Source organism: Neoarius graeffei, chromosome 4, assembly GCF_027579695.1.
Source record: "Neoarius graeffei isolate fNeoGra1 chromosome 4, fNeoGra1.pri, whole genome shotgun sequence".
Lineage (NCBI taxonomy): Eukaryota > Metazoa > Chordata > Actinopteri > Siluriformes > Ariidae > Neoarius > Neoarius graeffei.
This window is the reverse complement of record NC_083572.1, coordinates 21,879,177-21,895,219: the sequence shown is the minus strand read 5'-3', so window position 1 is coordinate 21,895,219 and position 16,043 is coordinate 21,879,177. Positions and strand designations below refer to the sequence as shown.

Sequence of the window (16,043 nt, the reverse complement as noted above, 5' to 3'; positions counted from 1 at the left end):
AGTTGAAAGGATGGTTTCTACAAATGGATAATGATCCTAAACACACCTTAAAATCCACAATAGACTACCTCAAGAGGTGCAAGCTGAAGATTTGACCATGGCCCTCGCAGTCCCCTGATCCGAACATCATTGAAAATCTGTGGACAGACCTCAAAAGAGCATCTTTTGCAAGGATGGATGGATGAAAATTCCTCAAACAAGAATTGAAAGACTCTTGGCTGACTACAAAAAGCATTTACAAGCTGTTATACTTGCCAAAGGCGGTGCTACTTGGTACTAACCATGCAGGGTGCCCAAACTTTTGCTTCGGGCCCTTTTTCCTTTTTTTGTCATTTTGAAAACGTAAAAGATGAAAATAAATTGTTTTTGCTTAAAATATAAAGGGAATGAGTCATCTTTAACTTTATGCCTTTTGAAAATCATTTCATCTTCAACTTGCTTAAAGTGCTGATGACACGTTTTTGACATCTTTGGCGATGTTTTATAACATAAAAAGTAATTCCCGATGATCCATATATTAATTCACGAAGGCGCCTATTTTACAAGTTATGATGATAAATGCGGCTATTTGGGCAAATTTGACGGGGCTGCAGCACCCAGGAGACGAAAGAGGAGGAGGAGCTATATGACGTCAGCGAAAGAATCTTCCTCCTCACTTACCAGTTTGTTGTTGATGCGGCAGGTGTTCAGTTTATCATTATTAGTATTTTTATTAGACATTATTATACATTATTATATATAGTTATTATGCCTTCGCGTTGTGTTGCCGGCTTTTGCTCCAAAACCCACAAGGATGGGGTAAGTTTATTCAAGTTTCCCAGAGATCCCGAGCTGCATGCGAAGTGGGTGAGGCAAATCAGGCACACTCGTGACAAGTGGGAGCCCTCACCAACATCCGTCCTGTGCTCTGAACACTTCGATTTGGATTGTTTTGACACCCTTCCCAGCTTAAAAGAATCTCTTGGGTGTGCAGTTCAGCACAAACGTGTGTTGCTGCCATCAGCAGTGCCTACAGTATTCCGGAGGGGGTCTACTAGTAGCTATGCCGGATCCAGCAGTCACCTGGGACAAGGCGACTCCTCCAAAGACAGTCCTCCTGTCAGAACATGTGTTGAGAAACGACATAAGATAAAGGTACGTAGAGCTATAGAGTGCTCCGACATGATGCTAAAAATAGTAACCATGTGGTCTGCACGGCCATCTTGGAAGTGACTCGCTCCAGAGTGCTCATAGAGTACACATCATAGAGTACACATTCATGATAATCATAAATGTAATCATAAAGTCGGTGTGATATCAGTCATGTACGGTATTTGCTTGTGAAAGCTTGCGGCTTTCATGTAACTGCCGACTAGCAACGAGAGGCAAAGGGTAAAGAGGGTAGGCTATCATAGATTCTATTCGGAAGAGATCAACACGATTGCTTAAAAATTAGGTATTTTAACAATTTGCATCTGTTTTGTGATTATCGTGACACTTGTGTGTTATATAGAACTGTATGTCTTATCAGCACATCGAGGATCTTCCACCGGAGGCTTTAGCAAGTACTCGTAGCAACACTACACCTTTACCCTTTGCCATGCGTTGTTAGGGAACGGTAGCAAGTACCCCGATGACCGACTTCAAGAATATGTAGAAAAAATTTAGAAATTATACTTTCCAAAAGTCATTTGAGCTTAGTGTATTGCATTTCCATTTATATTGTAGGTTCTTGCTGATGTTTTTGCGGAGTATGACGCAGCTGCTGAATCAGAAGCTGCAGAGTTTGTATGTACTAGTTGTGAACATTCACATTATTATCAATCTCATTTATTTAAAATCAGATAAAATCATGCCATCATGATCACTGCTTAAAGTACCAGTATTTGGTTGTTCTTTTGTTCAGAGGAAGAGCTAGCACTAGAGTTCACCGGCGTTTTCATGCGCCATTTCCATTGAGTAGAACAGCCAGTGAACCGCAGCGTGTTCTTCCGCTGACGTCACAACATGGCCGCGAGCCACGGACCCAGTTTTCTTGCACTGTGCAATTAAAAGTTGGATATTCGCGTTAACAACAGCTTCTTTTCACGTAATTATAACAGAAATCTAACATGTTTGCCATGTTGTATAGTTTAAGAAATTGCATAGAGTCATGTTCGTGTCATCAGCACTTTAACTGTTCACAGTAGCAGTAATTTTGACCAGGGGTGCCCAAACTTTTGCATACGAGTGTGTGTGTGTGTGTGTGTGTGTGTGTGTGTGTGTGTGTGTGTGTAATATAAAAAATTTCTCAATGTTTCCCTCATCATTCTGACATTACACAAGTCCTCTTAAAGGTGCTGACTGCAAAGTTGAATTCTAGTCAAATGTTCTATATCTAGAGCTGTTGGCGTTTCAAGATGTTGCAATGTTGCACACGCTGTGTACCCTGTGTGTCACTGTGATAAACATGTTGCAAAACACAAGGGCTAAACACCATAAAATATGCTAGATCTAGTCCCTGACTTGTTTTATTGCTATTAGAAGTCCACATTTGAGCTTACCTTTGTCATAAGGTATTTTTCTTTATCAGGAATTTCCTATAACATTCTGACATGCATGAAATCTGCTTGGAAATATCAGTAGGCATCTGTACTTTCGTGTGCCTTTAGCATCTCTGGTGTATTTAGAAGTCCCAAATACTAAAGTTCAGGATGATGTAGCATCTCAAATCCAGTAGTTGGATTACCATGCACTTTTCAAGTGGAATAAATACATTTGTGAGTCACATGTACATTCAAACACAGCAAAATTCCTCCTCTGCATTTAAACCATCTGAAGTTGTGAAAACGCGCACGCACAGAGAGAGCGAGAGAGAGAGAGGGAGGTGGAGGAAGAGTGCAGTGAGCAGAATGAATAAATAAATACACTTGTGGGTAAATTTTATATGGCTCTGTTATGCTTGCATGTTTCAGCTTTTGGGTGTAATGATCTGGTACGATCTAAATGTTTAATCAGCACGATGTTTTCCACGTATCGCCATCTTGGTGTGATGTCGTTCCACAGTTATGCTAATTAGTTTTAAACTCCTCGCTTTCAGTTGTGTCTGTAGGTCCACACTGTTTGCTTCAAGGTAGGAAAACTGTCCCAAACCGGAGAAAAGCGACCCTCAGCACATCAAAATGATCATGTCTCGTCCGCATGATATTGTTCTTGCAAGACATAGGAAAAGGCCATGCACAATAAAAATAAATTTGGAAATTTCAGATGACTTTGCAGTCAGCACCTTTAAATTATGACTCTGGTTGAGTACTGTTCAGGACATTGTTGAGTTTCCCCTCAACATTGACAGTTCACAAAACACACTTGATCATGTGTATATAACAAGAAAATAGACATGTAACAATTCGACTCTTGGTATTGGATTAAATTTTCCCTTGTGTGTTTTTTTTTTGAAAAAAAATTAAATGAACAGTTTTATTGGCAAAAAATACAACATCTATTTTCCTGTTCTTTATCAATTTTAGGAAATATTTTGTTTGCTAAATTAAAAAAAAAAAACCTTTTCATTCTCTTAATAACCAACAATAATTTGCCCACTTTTGTAAAAGCCTATTAACTAAAAAGTTCCTTTTATTAAAAATGAAAAGTTAATAACAGGCCTTTTCTTAATAAACCTTTTATGAATGTTATTTAAATCCATTTTCTTTAGCTTTCAGCAGTCTGTAAAAATAACTGATTTCTTGTTAAATCTATTTGTACACTTGATCAGAGAACAGCTCTTTCCCATTTTAGATCTGTTTTTTTGTGTTCTAGCAGCCTTAGAGCTGTGTTACTTCCACATACAATGAAGTTGTGTGCATTCCCATTTATTGTGCTCTCTGCTGTCTAAATGACCCAATTACAGCTAGGAAAAACTAAGCGATTATGCAGCCTGATGGTAATCATGATTGATTATTTATTTATTTATTTTTTAGTTGATTCAAATAATCATAAATTTGTATTGTGATTTATCACATATTATTACATGCCTGCAAAAAAGTGGATAAAATCGCATAGACACAAAACAAACATGAAGCAATGTAATTTACAGCATGAATACAAACCAAATAAAAAGAGCTATGGTTGCGAAAAAATGTACAGGTTTATACACCTTTGGGAAGCACTGATCCCAAGTATTTTTAGCTCATCTGGCCATAAGGCTGAGGAGCTATTGCTTTGGTGTGCGTCCGTTGTCCACAATTCATTTAAATCGTATATCCTCCATCAATTCTCCACAGATTTCCGTTCCGATTGTTTTGTTTGAATGAACTCATCACTCCGCACAAAACTCGGTGGTTGTTTTTGTCAAATTTTTTGCTAATGGGTTAGTAATTAGGCCAAATTAATGAATTTTCCAGGCCTCTCACTAGAATTGTATCTCCTCTCTCATTTCTCATCTGATTCCAGTTCTGATTGATGTTTTGGGTAGGTCTTCCCTCGAAGAACAAAACTCGGTTGTTTTGTTTGTTTTTCCTGTTGTAAGTTTTGTTTACAACTTTTATTTTCAGTTAAATCATATCTCCTCCCTCTATTCTCAATGGATTTCAATTCTGATTGTTTTGTTTGAAAGAACTAGTCATTCTGCACAACAGTTGGTCATTGTATTGACTGACTAATTTTTGCTAACGAATTGCTAATTTGGTCAACTTCACGAATTTTGGGACTTCTCATTAGAATTGTATCTCCTCTCTCAGATCTCACCTGATTTCAGTTCTGATTGATATTTTGGGTAACACAGTAATAGCCCTATTCCACAAGTGTAGTACAACCCCGATTCCAAAAAACATTGGGACAAAGTACAAATTGTAAATAAAAATGGAATGCAATTACAAATCTCAAAAACTGATATTGTATTTACAATAGAACATAGACTACATATCAAATGCTGAAAGTGAGACATTTTGAAATTTCATGCCAAATATTGGCTCATTTGAAATTTCATGACAGCAACACATCTCAAAGTTGGGACAGGGGCAATAAGAGGCTGGAAAAGTTAAAGGTACAAAAAAGGAACAGCTGAAGGACCAAATTGCAACTCAATAGGTCAATTGGCAATAGGTCATTAACATGACTGGGTATAAAAAGAGCATCTTGGAGTGACGGCGGCTCTCAGAAGTAAAGATGGGAAGAGGATCACCAATCCCCCTAATTCTGCACTGACAAATAGTGGAGCAATATCAGAAAGGAGTTCGACAGTCAGTACGTTTACGGTACATGCACATCCAAATCGAGCTGCTGTCGGTAATCAACCAAAGGGTCCCAGCAGGGGTGCCAGAGAAATCCAATCCTACATGCACACAAGGAAATCGAGCTATTGTGTGAGGTACATTGTGCACCCGAGCCACAGGTGGCGCTACACGCCCCATCGTGTTGGTACACTTCTGGTTGTCGTCATGAAGAAGAGCTATTCAAGAGTGTAAACAAAGTTATCAGTTCCGTGTTCTCCATTGTGCGTTTTTCTCCCGTCCATGAATTTTAATATATTCAACTCCTTAAGCTGAATGAGCATGAACTCTGTCTCCTCATTGCTCCAGAAGTGCACGTTTCTGCTCGCCATTTTCTCTTCTTCGTTTGTTCCTCCTGACCTCTTCTGCTGCTCGCTACTACTGTTGTCATGCTGACCGAGGCTGTCGTGTTTCCCACTTGTGGTCTCGTCACTCGTCACTTCCGGAAGGGGCAGTGCTGAAGTAAGTAGCTCGACTACGTAGCTCGATAGGGTATACATGCACTAAGTAGCTCTGCAAAAATCGCATAATCTAGGTCGTGTAGCTCGATTACGAGAAATCAAGTTTGGTTCAGTTTCAGCCTAGCTAAGGTGTTTCCATGGCATTTAGAACTTCGATTTTAGTCGAGCAATGGCAGAAATTCGATTTTCTCTATGTGCATGTAAACGCACTGTTAGGGTTTTGCTGGGATTCGAACCTGGTTCGTTGGTGTGATGATCCAGCAAACCCCCACTAGGCCACCAGGGGAATGACTCAAATGCAGAGGCGTGAGGCGGAAGTAGAAAAAGTAACAAAAGGTTTATTTATACTATGTACACTATATACAATCCAGGGCAAAACAAAAAAACAAAAACAAAGAGTATAATTCAAAAAGAAAAAGGCAAAAATGCAAAAGCTCAGAAGATCCACAAAACACAGTACAAAGGAAACTGGAGATAAACATAACAGCACAAAGACTCCGTGACAAGAGGACTGAACTCAGGGGTATAAATACACAAACTAATTAAGGACACAGGTGAAGATAATTAGGACTAACAGGCAATTAACAAAAAAAAAAAAACACAAAACACAGGAACAGTGGCGGCCTCTAGAGGCCAAAATAAATATGACACGAAAAGGAAATAACAGCGGCCTCTAGAGGCCAAAACAGTCCAAGTCCTAACAGGACCCCCCCCCTCTAGGAGCGTCTCCTGACGTTCCCAGGGCGATCCGGATGGGCCGAATGGAAGTCCCGACACAGTTCTTTATCCAGGACATCCCGAGCAGGAACCCAGCAGCGCTCCTCAGGACCATAGCCCTCCCAGTCCACCAGATATTGCAACCCGCCGCGGACCCGGCGGGAGTCAAGCAGGCGATGCACAGTGAACACAGTCTGCCCCTGGAAGATGCGGGGGGTGGGGGGTTCCTAGGGGCAGGGGCATACGTAGACGTCAGTACAGGCCGCAACAGGGAAACATGGAAAGTGGGGTTGATCCTCAGAGTCCGGGGCAACTGGAGCCGGTAGGAGACAGGGTTCACCCTGCGCACCACCTTGAAGGGGCCAATGTAGCGAGGAGCAAGCTTGCGGTTCTCCACCCGCAGCGGAAGGTCCTTAGTGGACAGCCAAACCCGCTGCCCAAGGCGGAAAGTGTGTGCAGGTCTTCTGTGGCGGTTGGCCTGAGTCTGGTTGGTTCTGGAGGTCTGTATGAGGGTCTTCCTGACCTTGCTCCAGGTCTTGCGACACCGTCTCACATATTGGTTGACCGAGGGCACCCCCGCGTCCTCCTCCTGGTCCGGGAACAGAGGTGGCTGGAACCCGAATTGGCACTGGAATGGCGACAGCTTGGTGGCCGATGACTGCAGGGTGTTGTGGGCGTACTCTGCCCATGGCAGCCAGGTGCTCCACGATGTCGGGTTATCCATAGCCAGGCCACGCAGGGTGGTTTCCAGGTCCTGGTTGAGCCTCTCCGTCTGACCATTGGACTGTGGGTGAAACCCAGAGGAGAGGCTGGCAGTGGCTCCAATGACCTTGCAGAACCCGTGCCACACTCGGGAGGAGAACTGGGGCCCTCGGTCTGAGACGATGTCCTGTGGAAGACCAAAGACTCGGAAGACATGATTAAATATAAGTTTCGCTGTTTCAAGAGCAGAGGGGAGTTTGCACAGAGGTATGAAGCGGCAGGCCTTGGAGAATCTGTCAACAATGACCAAAATGACCATGTTACCTTGTGACTCAGGGAGACCCGTGATGAAGTCGACTGCCACGTGGGACCAGGGACGCCGGGGAATGGTCAGAGGATGCAGGAGACCCTGGGGACGCTGTCGTGGGTTCTTGGTTCTGGTGCAAACCTCACAGGACAGGACAAATGACCTTACTTCCTGCTCCATGTTAGGCCACCAGAAGCGTCTTTTCAGGAAGTCCAGGGTCCTCCGAGCTCCCGGGTGGGCGGTGAGAGGGGAAGAGTGACCCCACTGGAGAACCTTGGCCCGGGCTTGATGTGGGACGTACAAGAGGCCCGGTGGCCCCGTCCCAGGACCGGGGTCCTGGCGTTGGGCTCGTCGAACAGCCTCCTCAATACCCCAGCGGACAGGGGCCACAATCCGAGACACCGGGATAATAGGCCCGACTTCATTCTCCCTGTTAGTGGCAGAGAACAGCCTGGACAGTGCGTCAGGTTTGGTGTTCTTGGAACCGGGACGGTACGAGAGGGTGAAGTCAAACCGACTGAAAAACAGGGCCCACCTAGCCTGTCGAGGGTTCAGTCTCTTGGCTTGCTGGAGGTACTCCAGGTTCTTGTGGTCAGTCCAAACCAGGAATGGATGTTGCGCTCCCTCCAGCCAGTGCCTCCACTCCTCAAGGGCCAGTTTGACCGCTAGCAGTTCTCGATCCCCCACATCGTACCGGGACTCCGCAGGACTCAGGCGGTGGGAGAAGTAAGCGCAGGGGTGCAGCTTTCCTTCCGAACGTTGAGAGAGTACCGCGCCGACACCACTGTCCGAGGCGTCCACCTCCACGATGAATGGTTGGGAGGTGTCCGGGAGGACCAGAATGGGTGCCGTGCAGAAGCGGGCCTTGAGGTCTTTGAACGCCTTTTCTGCCTGAGGAGACCAGCCATAAGATCCACCTGTCCCTTTGGTGAGGTCTGACATGGGTGCTGCCACAGAACTGAAGTTCCTGATGAACTTGCGGTAGAAGTTAGCGAATCCTAAGAACCGCTGAACCTCCTTAACGGACTTGGGAGTAGGCCAGTCCCGGACGGCCAGGGTCTTGGCAGGGTCCATTTGGAGTTGGCCTGTCCGTACAATAAATCCCAGAAAGGAGACCTCGGGAACATGAAATTCGCATTTCTGGGCCTTGGCGAACAGATTGTTCTGCAGCAGCCTCTGGAGAACCTGGCGGACATGGTGGCGGTGCTCCTGTACGGTCTTGGAAAAGATAAGGATGTCATCGAGGTAGACAAAGACGTACAGGTTAATCATGTCCCTTAAGACGTCGTTGATTAGGGCCTGAAAAACAGCTGGTGCGTTGGTGAGTCCGAAGGGCATCACCTGGTATTCGTAGTGCCCAGACGGGGTGTTAAAGGCAGTCTTCCACTCGTCTCCCTGTCGGATACGGATGAGGTGGTATGCGTTCCGTAGGTCCAACTTGGTGAAGACGGTGGCGCCTTGGAGCAGATCGAAAGCAGTGGACATCAGCGGAAGGGGATATCGGTTGCGCACAGTGATCTTGTTCAGGCCCCTGTAGTCAATACATGGTCGAAGCCCCCCATCCTTCTTGCCGACAAAGAAGAAGCCGGCACCAGCAGGTGAGGTGGAGGGTCGAATGAACCCAGAGACCAGGGCGTCTTTGAGGTATTCCTCCATGGCCTTGCGTTCTGGCTGAGAGAGGGAAAACAGTCTGCCACGAGGAGGGGTAGTCCCAGGGAGCAAGTCGATGGCACAGTCGTAGGCCCGGTGCGGAGGAAGAACGGCGGCCCTGCTCTTGCTGAATACCTCCTTGAGATCCCAGTACTCTGTGGGAACTTGAGATAACTCGGTGAGATCAGGGGGCTCGGCAGGAGACACAGGAGAGCTAGAGAGCAGACAAGAGGCATGGCATGCAGGGCCCCATTCCACAACCTGGCTTGTTACCCAGTCTATGCGAGGGTTGTGGCGAGTAAGCCAAGGAAGGCCTAGAATAACTGGGAACTCAGGTGAAGGAATCAGGTGCAGGGATATTTCTTCCTTGTGACCTTGAGACTGGAGGAAGACTGGAGAAGTAACTTGAGTGACTCTTCCATCACCTAACGCTTGGCCATCGAGGGCAGACACAGACAGAGGGACTTCAAGAGGTGCAGTAGGTATATTGATGCTTTGGGCGAAGTGAATATCCATAAAGTTCCCAGCCGCCCCTGAGTCTAACAAAGCTTGACAAGAGTGGACAGACTCACCCCAGGAGATGGAGACCGGGATGTAGATTCCTTGACCAGGGAGTCCGGGAGAGAGGGTAGGCCCCGTCACAACCCTCCCTCGGCTGGACGGGGCGGTCCTTTTCCCAAGAGTTCAGGACATGATGCTCGGAAGTGACCAGGCTTGCCACAGTAGATGCAGCACTTGTCCCTCCTTCTGCGCTCCCTCTCAGATGCGGAGAGGCGAGTACGACCCACTTGCATGGGTTCTGGACAGTCACTGAAGGAGGTAGATGGTCTCCAGGTAGAGGTAGGGAGGCTGGGGGGGGCTCAAGGCTTGGTGGCGTTCTCTCATCCTGTTGTCCAGACGAATAGCATGTGAGATGAGGGTTTCGAGGTCACTTGGGCATCCAATAGAGGCCAGACCGTCCTTGATGGGGTCAGACAGACCATGGTGGAAGGCTGACACCAGGGCAGTCTCGTTCCACCCACTTACTGCTGCGAGTGTTCGGAATGAGATGGCGTAATCTGCGACGCTTCCTCCTTGCTGGATGGACATGAGCTTTCGGGCTGCGTCGGTACTGATGTCTGCCTGATCGAAGACCCGAAGCATCTCTTCAGAAAACAGCTGGAAATCAAAGCACTCAGGTCCCTGTCTTTGCCAGATAGCAGTAGCCCAGGCTCGCGCCTTACCAGCTAATAAGGTGATCACAAAGGCAATCTTGCGGCGATCCGTAGTGTAGGTGGTAGGCTGAAGCTCAAAGGTGAGTTGACACTGGGTAAGGAACTCTCGGCACTCACTGTGCTTGCCGTCATACCTCTGTGGTGCAGGAAGGCTGGGTTCGCGAGGTGAAGAAGGCAGCATGGCAGGAGGCACTGGAGCAGGAGTGGGAGCTGGATCAGGAACTGGATCAGGAGCAGGAGATGCAGGCAGAGATGTCAGCTGTGCCAGGGTTTTCCCAATTTGCTGAAGCAGTTCCTCGTGGCGAGCAAGGGCCTCACGTTGGCTGGTGAGCGTACGTCCATGAGCGTCCATGGTCGCTCCGAAGCGTGTCAAAGCTGCCATAATTCCCTGAAGGTTGGCCGGGTAGACAGTTGAAGCAGCCTCTGCTGAGTCGGTCATGACGGAGTCTTTCTGTTAGGGTTTTGCTGGGATTCGAACCTGGTTCGTTGGTGTGATGATCCAGCAAACCCCCACTAGGCCACCAGGGGAATGACTCAAATGCAGAGGCGTGAGGCGGAAGTAGAAAAAGTAACAAAAGGTTTATTTATACTATGTACACTATATACAATCCAGGGCAAAAAAAAAAAACACAAAACACAGGAACAGTGGCGGCCTCTAGAGGCCAAAATAAATATGACACGAAAAGGAAATAACAGCGGCCTCTAGAGGCCAAAACAGTCCAAGTCCTAACACGCACTCAGTGTAAAATTGCAAAGAGTTTGAACATATCAAAAGATTCAGAGAATCTGGAAGAATCTCTGTGCGTAAGGGTCAAGGCCGGAAAACCATACTGGGTGCCCGTGATCTTCGGGCCCTTAGATGGCACTGCATCACATACAGGCATGCTTCTGTATTGGAAATCACAAAATGGGCTCAGGAATATTTCCAGAGAACGTTATCTGTGAACACAATTCACCGTGCCATCCGCCGTTGCCAGCTAAAACTCTAGTTCAAAGAAGAAGCCATATCTAAACATGATCCAGAAGCGCAGACGTCTTCTCTGGGCCAAGGCTCATTTAAAATGAACTGTAGCAAAGTGGAAAACTGTTCTGTGGTCAGACGAATCAAAATTTGAAGTTCTTTATGGAAATCAGGGATGCCGTGTCATTCAGACTAAAGAGGAGAACGACGACCCAAGTTATCAGCACTCAGTTCAGAAGCCTGCATCTCTGATGGTATGGGGTTGCATTAGTGTGTGTGGCATGGGAAGCTTACACATCTGGAAAGACACCATCAATGCTGAAAGGTATATCCAGGTTCTAGAGCAATATATGCTCCCATCCAGACGACGTCTCTTTCAGGGAAGACCTTGCATTTTCCAACATGACAATGCCAAACCACATACTGCATCAATTACAGCATCATGGCTGCGTAGAAGAAGGGTCCGGGTACTGAACTGGCCAGCCTGCAGTCCAGATCTTTCACCCATAGAAAACATTTGGCGCATCGTAAAACGGAAGATACAACAAAAAAGACCTAAGACAGTTGAGCAACTAGAATCCTACATTAGACAAGAATGGGTTAACATTCCTGTCCCTAAACTTGAGCAACTTGTCTCCTCAGTCCCCAGACGTTTACAGACTGTTGTAAAGAGAAAAGGGGATGTCTCACAGTGGTAAACATGGCCTTGTCCCAACTTTTTTGAGATGTGATGTTGTCATGAAATTTAAAATCACCTAATTTTTCTCTTTAAATGATACATTTTCTCAGTTTAAACATTTGATATGTCATCTATGTTCTATTCTGAATAAAATATGGAATTTTGAAACTTCCACATCATTGCATTCTGTTTTTATTTACTATTTGTACTTTGTCCCAACTTTTTTGGAATCAGGGTTGTAATCCAGATTATGTCAAGAACTGCTCAACTAAGTAAAGAGAAACATCCATCCTTACTTTACTTTAAGACATGAAGTGTTTTTTCTTTACTTTTATTAAATTTAATAAACAATTGAATTCAGTGTGTTCAAACTTTTGATTGGTACTGTAGGGAATAGACAAATTGACTTCATTCTTTCATCTTAAGTAAGTATGTTATTCTTATCAGGGTTGTGGTGGATCCAGAGCCTGTCCTGGAAATGATGGATGTGAGGTGGGGAAACCACCCTGGATGAGACCCACATTATATTGTTGTACTGTGTTCACTATCAGGCCATTACCTGACATTCTATCTGTAATGGCTCAATTGTAAAAACCTGGTATTGCTGTTATCCAGTATTGGTTTTACTCTGATTTCTGGATGTGAAGAAGTGTGCGTTGGGTTGTAACAGCTTGTTTCACCTATCAAACTGGTATTTATGCAGCATAGTGGGCACCATGATGAGATTAAGAAAATGTTTAATCACTGAAAACCTGTGAATGGTCTGAGCACTGGATTGGATTAAAGTATAAAAAGCATCTTCTAAAAGCAAGCTCACACATTGCGTTTCAGCTGTAACAAATCAGAACTGCTTCCAGGTTAGCTGGATATTCGCCTGCTGCTTTGCCTTTTTCATTAACAATGGTAAATATCTGGTTGGTTTATTCAGCTTTTTTGTCTTGAAGCACATGATTTAACTGCTATGAACTGTTTAGTAGCTACAGTGGAACTAATAGGAAATTGTATGCAGTTTTGAGAGTTAGGGTCATACGTAGAGACCCACTGGCTAGTTCTTCGGAGTTTGCCTTCCACCCCGTTTTAACTAAATTAATTTATTTACATTTTGCTTATTCCTCTCCTCTTAACTGTTGGTCTATTTAATGTTCCAAATTCCTCAAAAGTGAATCATGCTTGGGGAAATAAAACTGTTTCTGGGTTTGTTTTTTAATTTTGGATTTATTTTTTTTTTTTTGGGTGAGGATTCTGCTTTGAGTTGTTTATTTCCTGAAAGTTACTTGGGTACATTTTGTTTAAGGGTGGATTTTTAACTGGTCCTAATTCTGCATGTTTGTTTTTTTGGTTTCTTTGCCAGGCAGAGGCGAGACTGGCGGCCAAACGGGCGGCCCGGGCAGAAGCTAGAGAGATCCGTTTAAAAGAACTGGAGAGGCAGCAGAAAGAGGTGAGGCAGTCATGGTCAATTACACTAAAAGTAACAGTGTTTATATTACTGCTACTAGAGTGGTGGCGGCTACAATTATCGACACCTTAACGATCTTTTGCCCACTGCAGAAGTAGAAAAGACTTTCAATATGTAAATTGTGCATGAATAATTACTCAAACTTCCACTGGGGGGGAGAAGAGTTGATTCCCGATTACTTAGCATATCAGATCACGTGATGCCGTTCCACGGTTATTGACACCGTTCCACAATTATCGACATGCAGATGATTTATTTAAAAAAAAAAATTGTGTATAGTATTAAGTTAACCAAACAGTTATTATTTAAAATTTGTTTTACATAGACTTGTATTTGGTACAAAATATCTTCTATATAAATATATCGATGTCTGTCTGTGCTTATGTAAATGAAGTAATTCTAATGTTTATAAACAAATGAACTGATTATGTTTAACCTGTGTTTAGAAAATCTTTTTGTTCCGTTTTCTAAGTTTTCTCGTAGATCACATTTTGTTAATCATTCATTGTTTGTATTAATTTCTAATTTTGTAGTTTACCAATAGATGTCAACAGGCAATTGACAATATAGCCACATGAAAATCCAGGTCAAAGGTCACATGTCATTCCTTGAACCAAAATATAAAATGTCTACTGATTATTGTCATATGTGGTAGATATTGACAACAAACTGAAAAAAAAAATTCTGAATGGAATAGAAAAATCTGTTTTCAATCATGTAATTTTTTTTTAGATGCTAGGAATTTAATTCTGGTCTAATTCTATTTATTGCAATAGGATTCCAAATACTCTAAACATTTGAGTATGAATCAAACAAAATTTATTATAAATCTCAGCTTTTTTATATATATAAAAAAGTACTTCATCTACTTCAACAATGTTACACAAAGATCAATACATAACAGTTGTAAATGTCACTTAATTTCACAGGGTATTGATAATGGTGGACACTGGTGAAAGTGATTACTATTATCGACACCTCACGTGACTTCTCAAACGCGTGTTTAGATACAAAATGGCGACTGTCAAATGAAAGCGTAAGAAAGTAAGTTTTGACAAGGATATCATGAAATATCAGTGAATTTGATAAGTAAAACCACATTCATGATCTTTCCACCATGCTCACCTGCGATGACGTCTGGGTTTTCCTTAAATTGCTGATCGTGCTAAAAAGAACTCCATCTCAGATAATGAACTGTGTCATCAGACGACAAGATCAAAGGGCAAGGGGGATCTTTTGGTTGATTTAACCAATAATAGCTGTTGTAACTGAAACTCACCTTTTTGTAAAATTTTTTGTTTTTTATTGGTAAATCTGAAAAGATGTCGATAATTATGGACTGTAGATAATTGTAGCTGCCGCTCTACTACTAATAGTGATAAGAATTTATACAGCATTTTTCCAGTGAAGTCCAGTGAAATGTCACAAGGAAAGTGCACAAATACTACAAGCAACTCTAAAAAGATGTATTGCAGCACTAAGAAACAAACCAGTGTTGCAGGTTGCAGTGAAGAATTTGTCTCTAAGCGAGCATCATTCCTGCTGAGTGAAGACAAAACAGTTCCTCAAGCATTCCTGGTATCCTGAGAGGTTCTGTTTGAAACCTTCATTGGTAGGACTTTTAATTTGAGGGCCAAATTGAAGACCTAATGTGTTTTTCCCTTATAAAGCATATGCTGTTTGGAGTAGAACATACAGCTATAACTAGACGTGTGTAACCCTGTTATGTTCTTTATGAACATCCTCAAGATTACAGGAACATTCTCTGAACTGAAACAAGTACTATGTACAGTCACGCCTGGTTTAAAGCTCATTAAAAGGTCCCAAAGTAGATTAGTAGGTTGTGATGCTTAGGAGAGCAAGTGTGAACTTTCCCCAGTTAGCATTCCAAACTTATGAATAAGGGGCTGTTTGTATGCAGAGTCGTTTTTCAGGGTTTTGTCAAAGAGTAGATTTCATCAGTGGGATCAATACATGTGCAGTACTCGGTGTGGGTTTTTTTTTTTCCTTAAGGTAAGTAAAAGAATGACTCAACACTGTACTGTATATCTCCTCTGTAGGTCTGTTGGAAGTAAGAGATCATTCAAAATCATTAAGATGTTACGTTTGCTTAATTTGATAAAGTTAGTTAAGTAAATTTGATCTTTGGCACAGTTTGACATAGCTGGTACTGATGGTTCTGATATTAGCTTCTTCTCTAATGTCTATTGACAGCTTGACAATGAAATTGTTGGGGTTGAGTAATGCATTACATCACAAGCGCTCATCAATGGCATAATAAGAATTAAAATAATGTGAGCCAAACTACAGTATCACACGCATGCTTGCAGTTAAAGGCAAATAAGCAGCTGTATTCATGGCTGCTTTGAATTAAAGTTTTTCAAATTTTTAATGGTCTACTGGCTTTGTACCATGTTTCCTGTGAATAACAAATACAGTAAACACATTAGTTGTAACCCTTTCATTCAAACAAACAAAAATTAAACTTACACTTCTGACTTGTGTATAATTTGGCATTTGACTGGTGCTTTAGTTTCTCCTCCATTTTGGAAAATTAGGATGATCGGCTCATCGGTGACGTCGTTATAAGAGAGGAGACATCCTGCTTTAAGAATCCTGAATAGAAAGCTGTGTGTAAAGTCAGTAACGCCAAACGCAGCATTAAGTCCGA

The 16,043-nt window shown here is 43.4% G+C and overlaps 1 protein-coding gene across 9 annotated transcripts in view; it reads left to right on the top strand.

Annotated features, from left to right (window-relative positions):
• lrrfip1b (leucine rich repeat (in FLII) interacting protein 1b) overlaps positions 1-16,043 on the top strand; it is a 111,258-nt gene that overhangs the window by 48,311 nt on the left and 46,904 nt on the right. For all 9 annotated transcript variants that reach the window (XM_060919016.1, XM_060919011.1, XM_060919007.1 and 6 more), the window contains exon 2: positions 13,268-13,354. In XM_060919016.1, the coding sequence (XP_060774999.1) occupies positions 13,268-13,354 (87 nt within the window). The remainder of the gene's footprint in view (positions 1-13,267; positions 13,355-16,043) is intronic.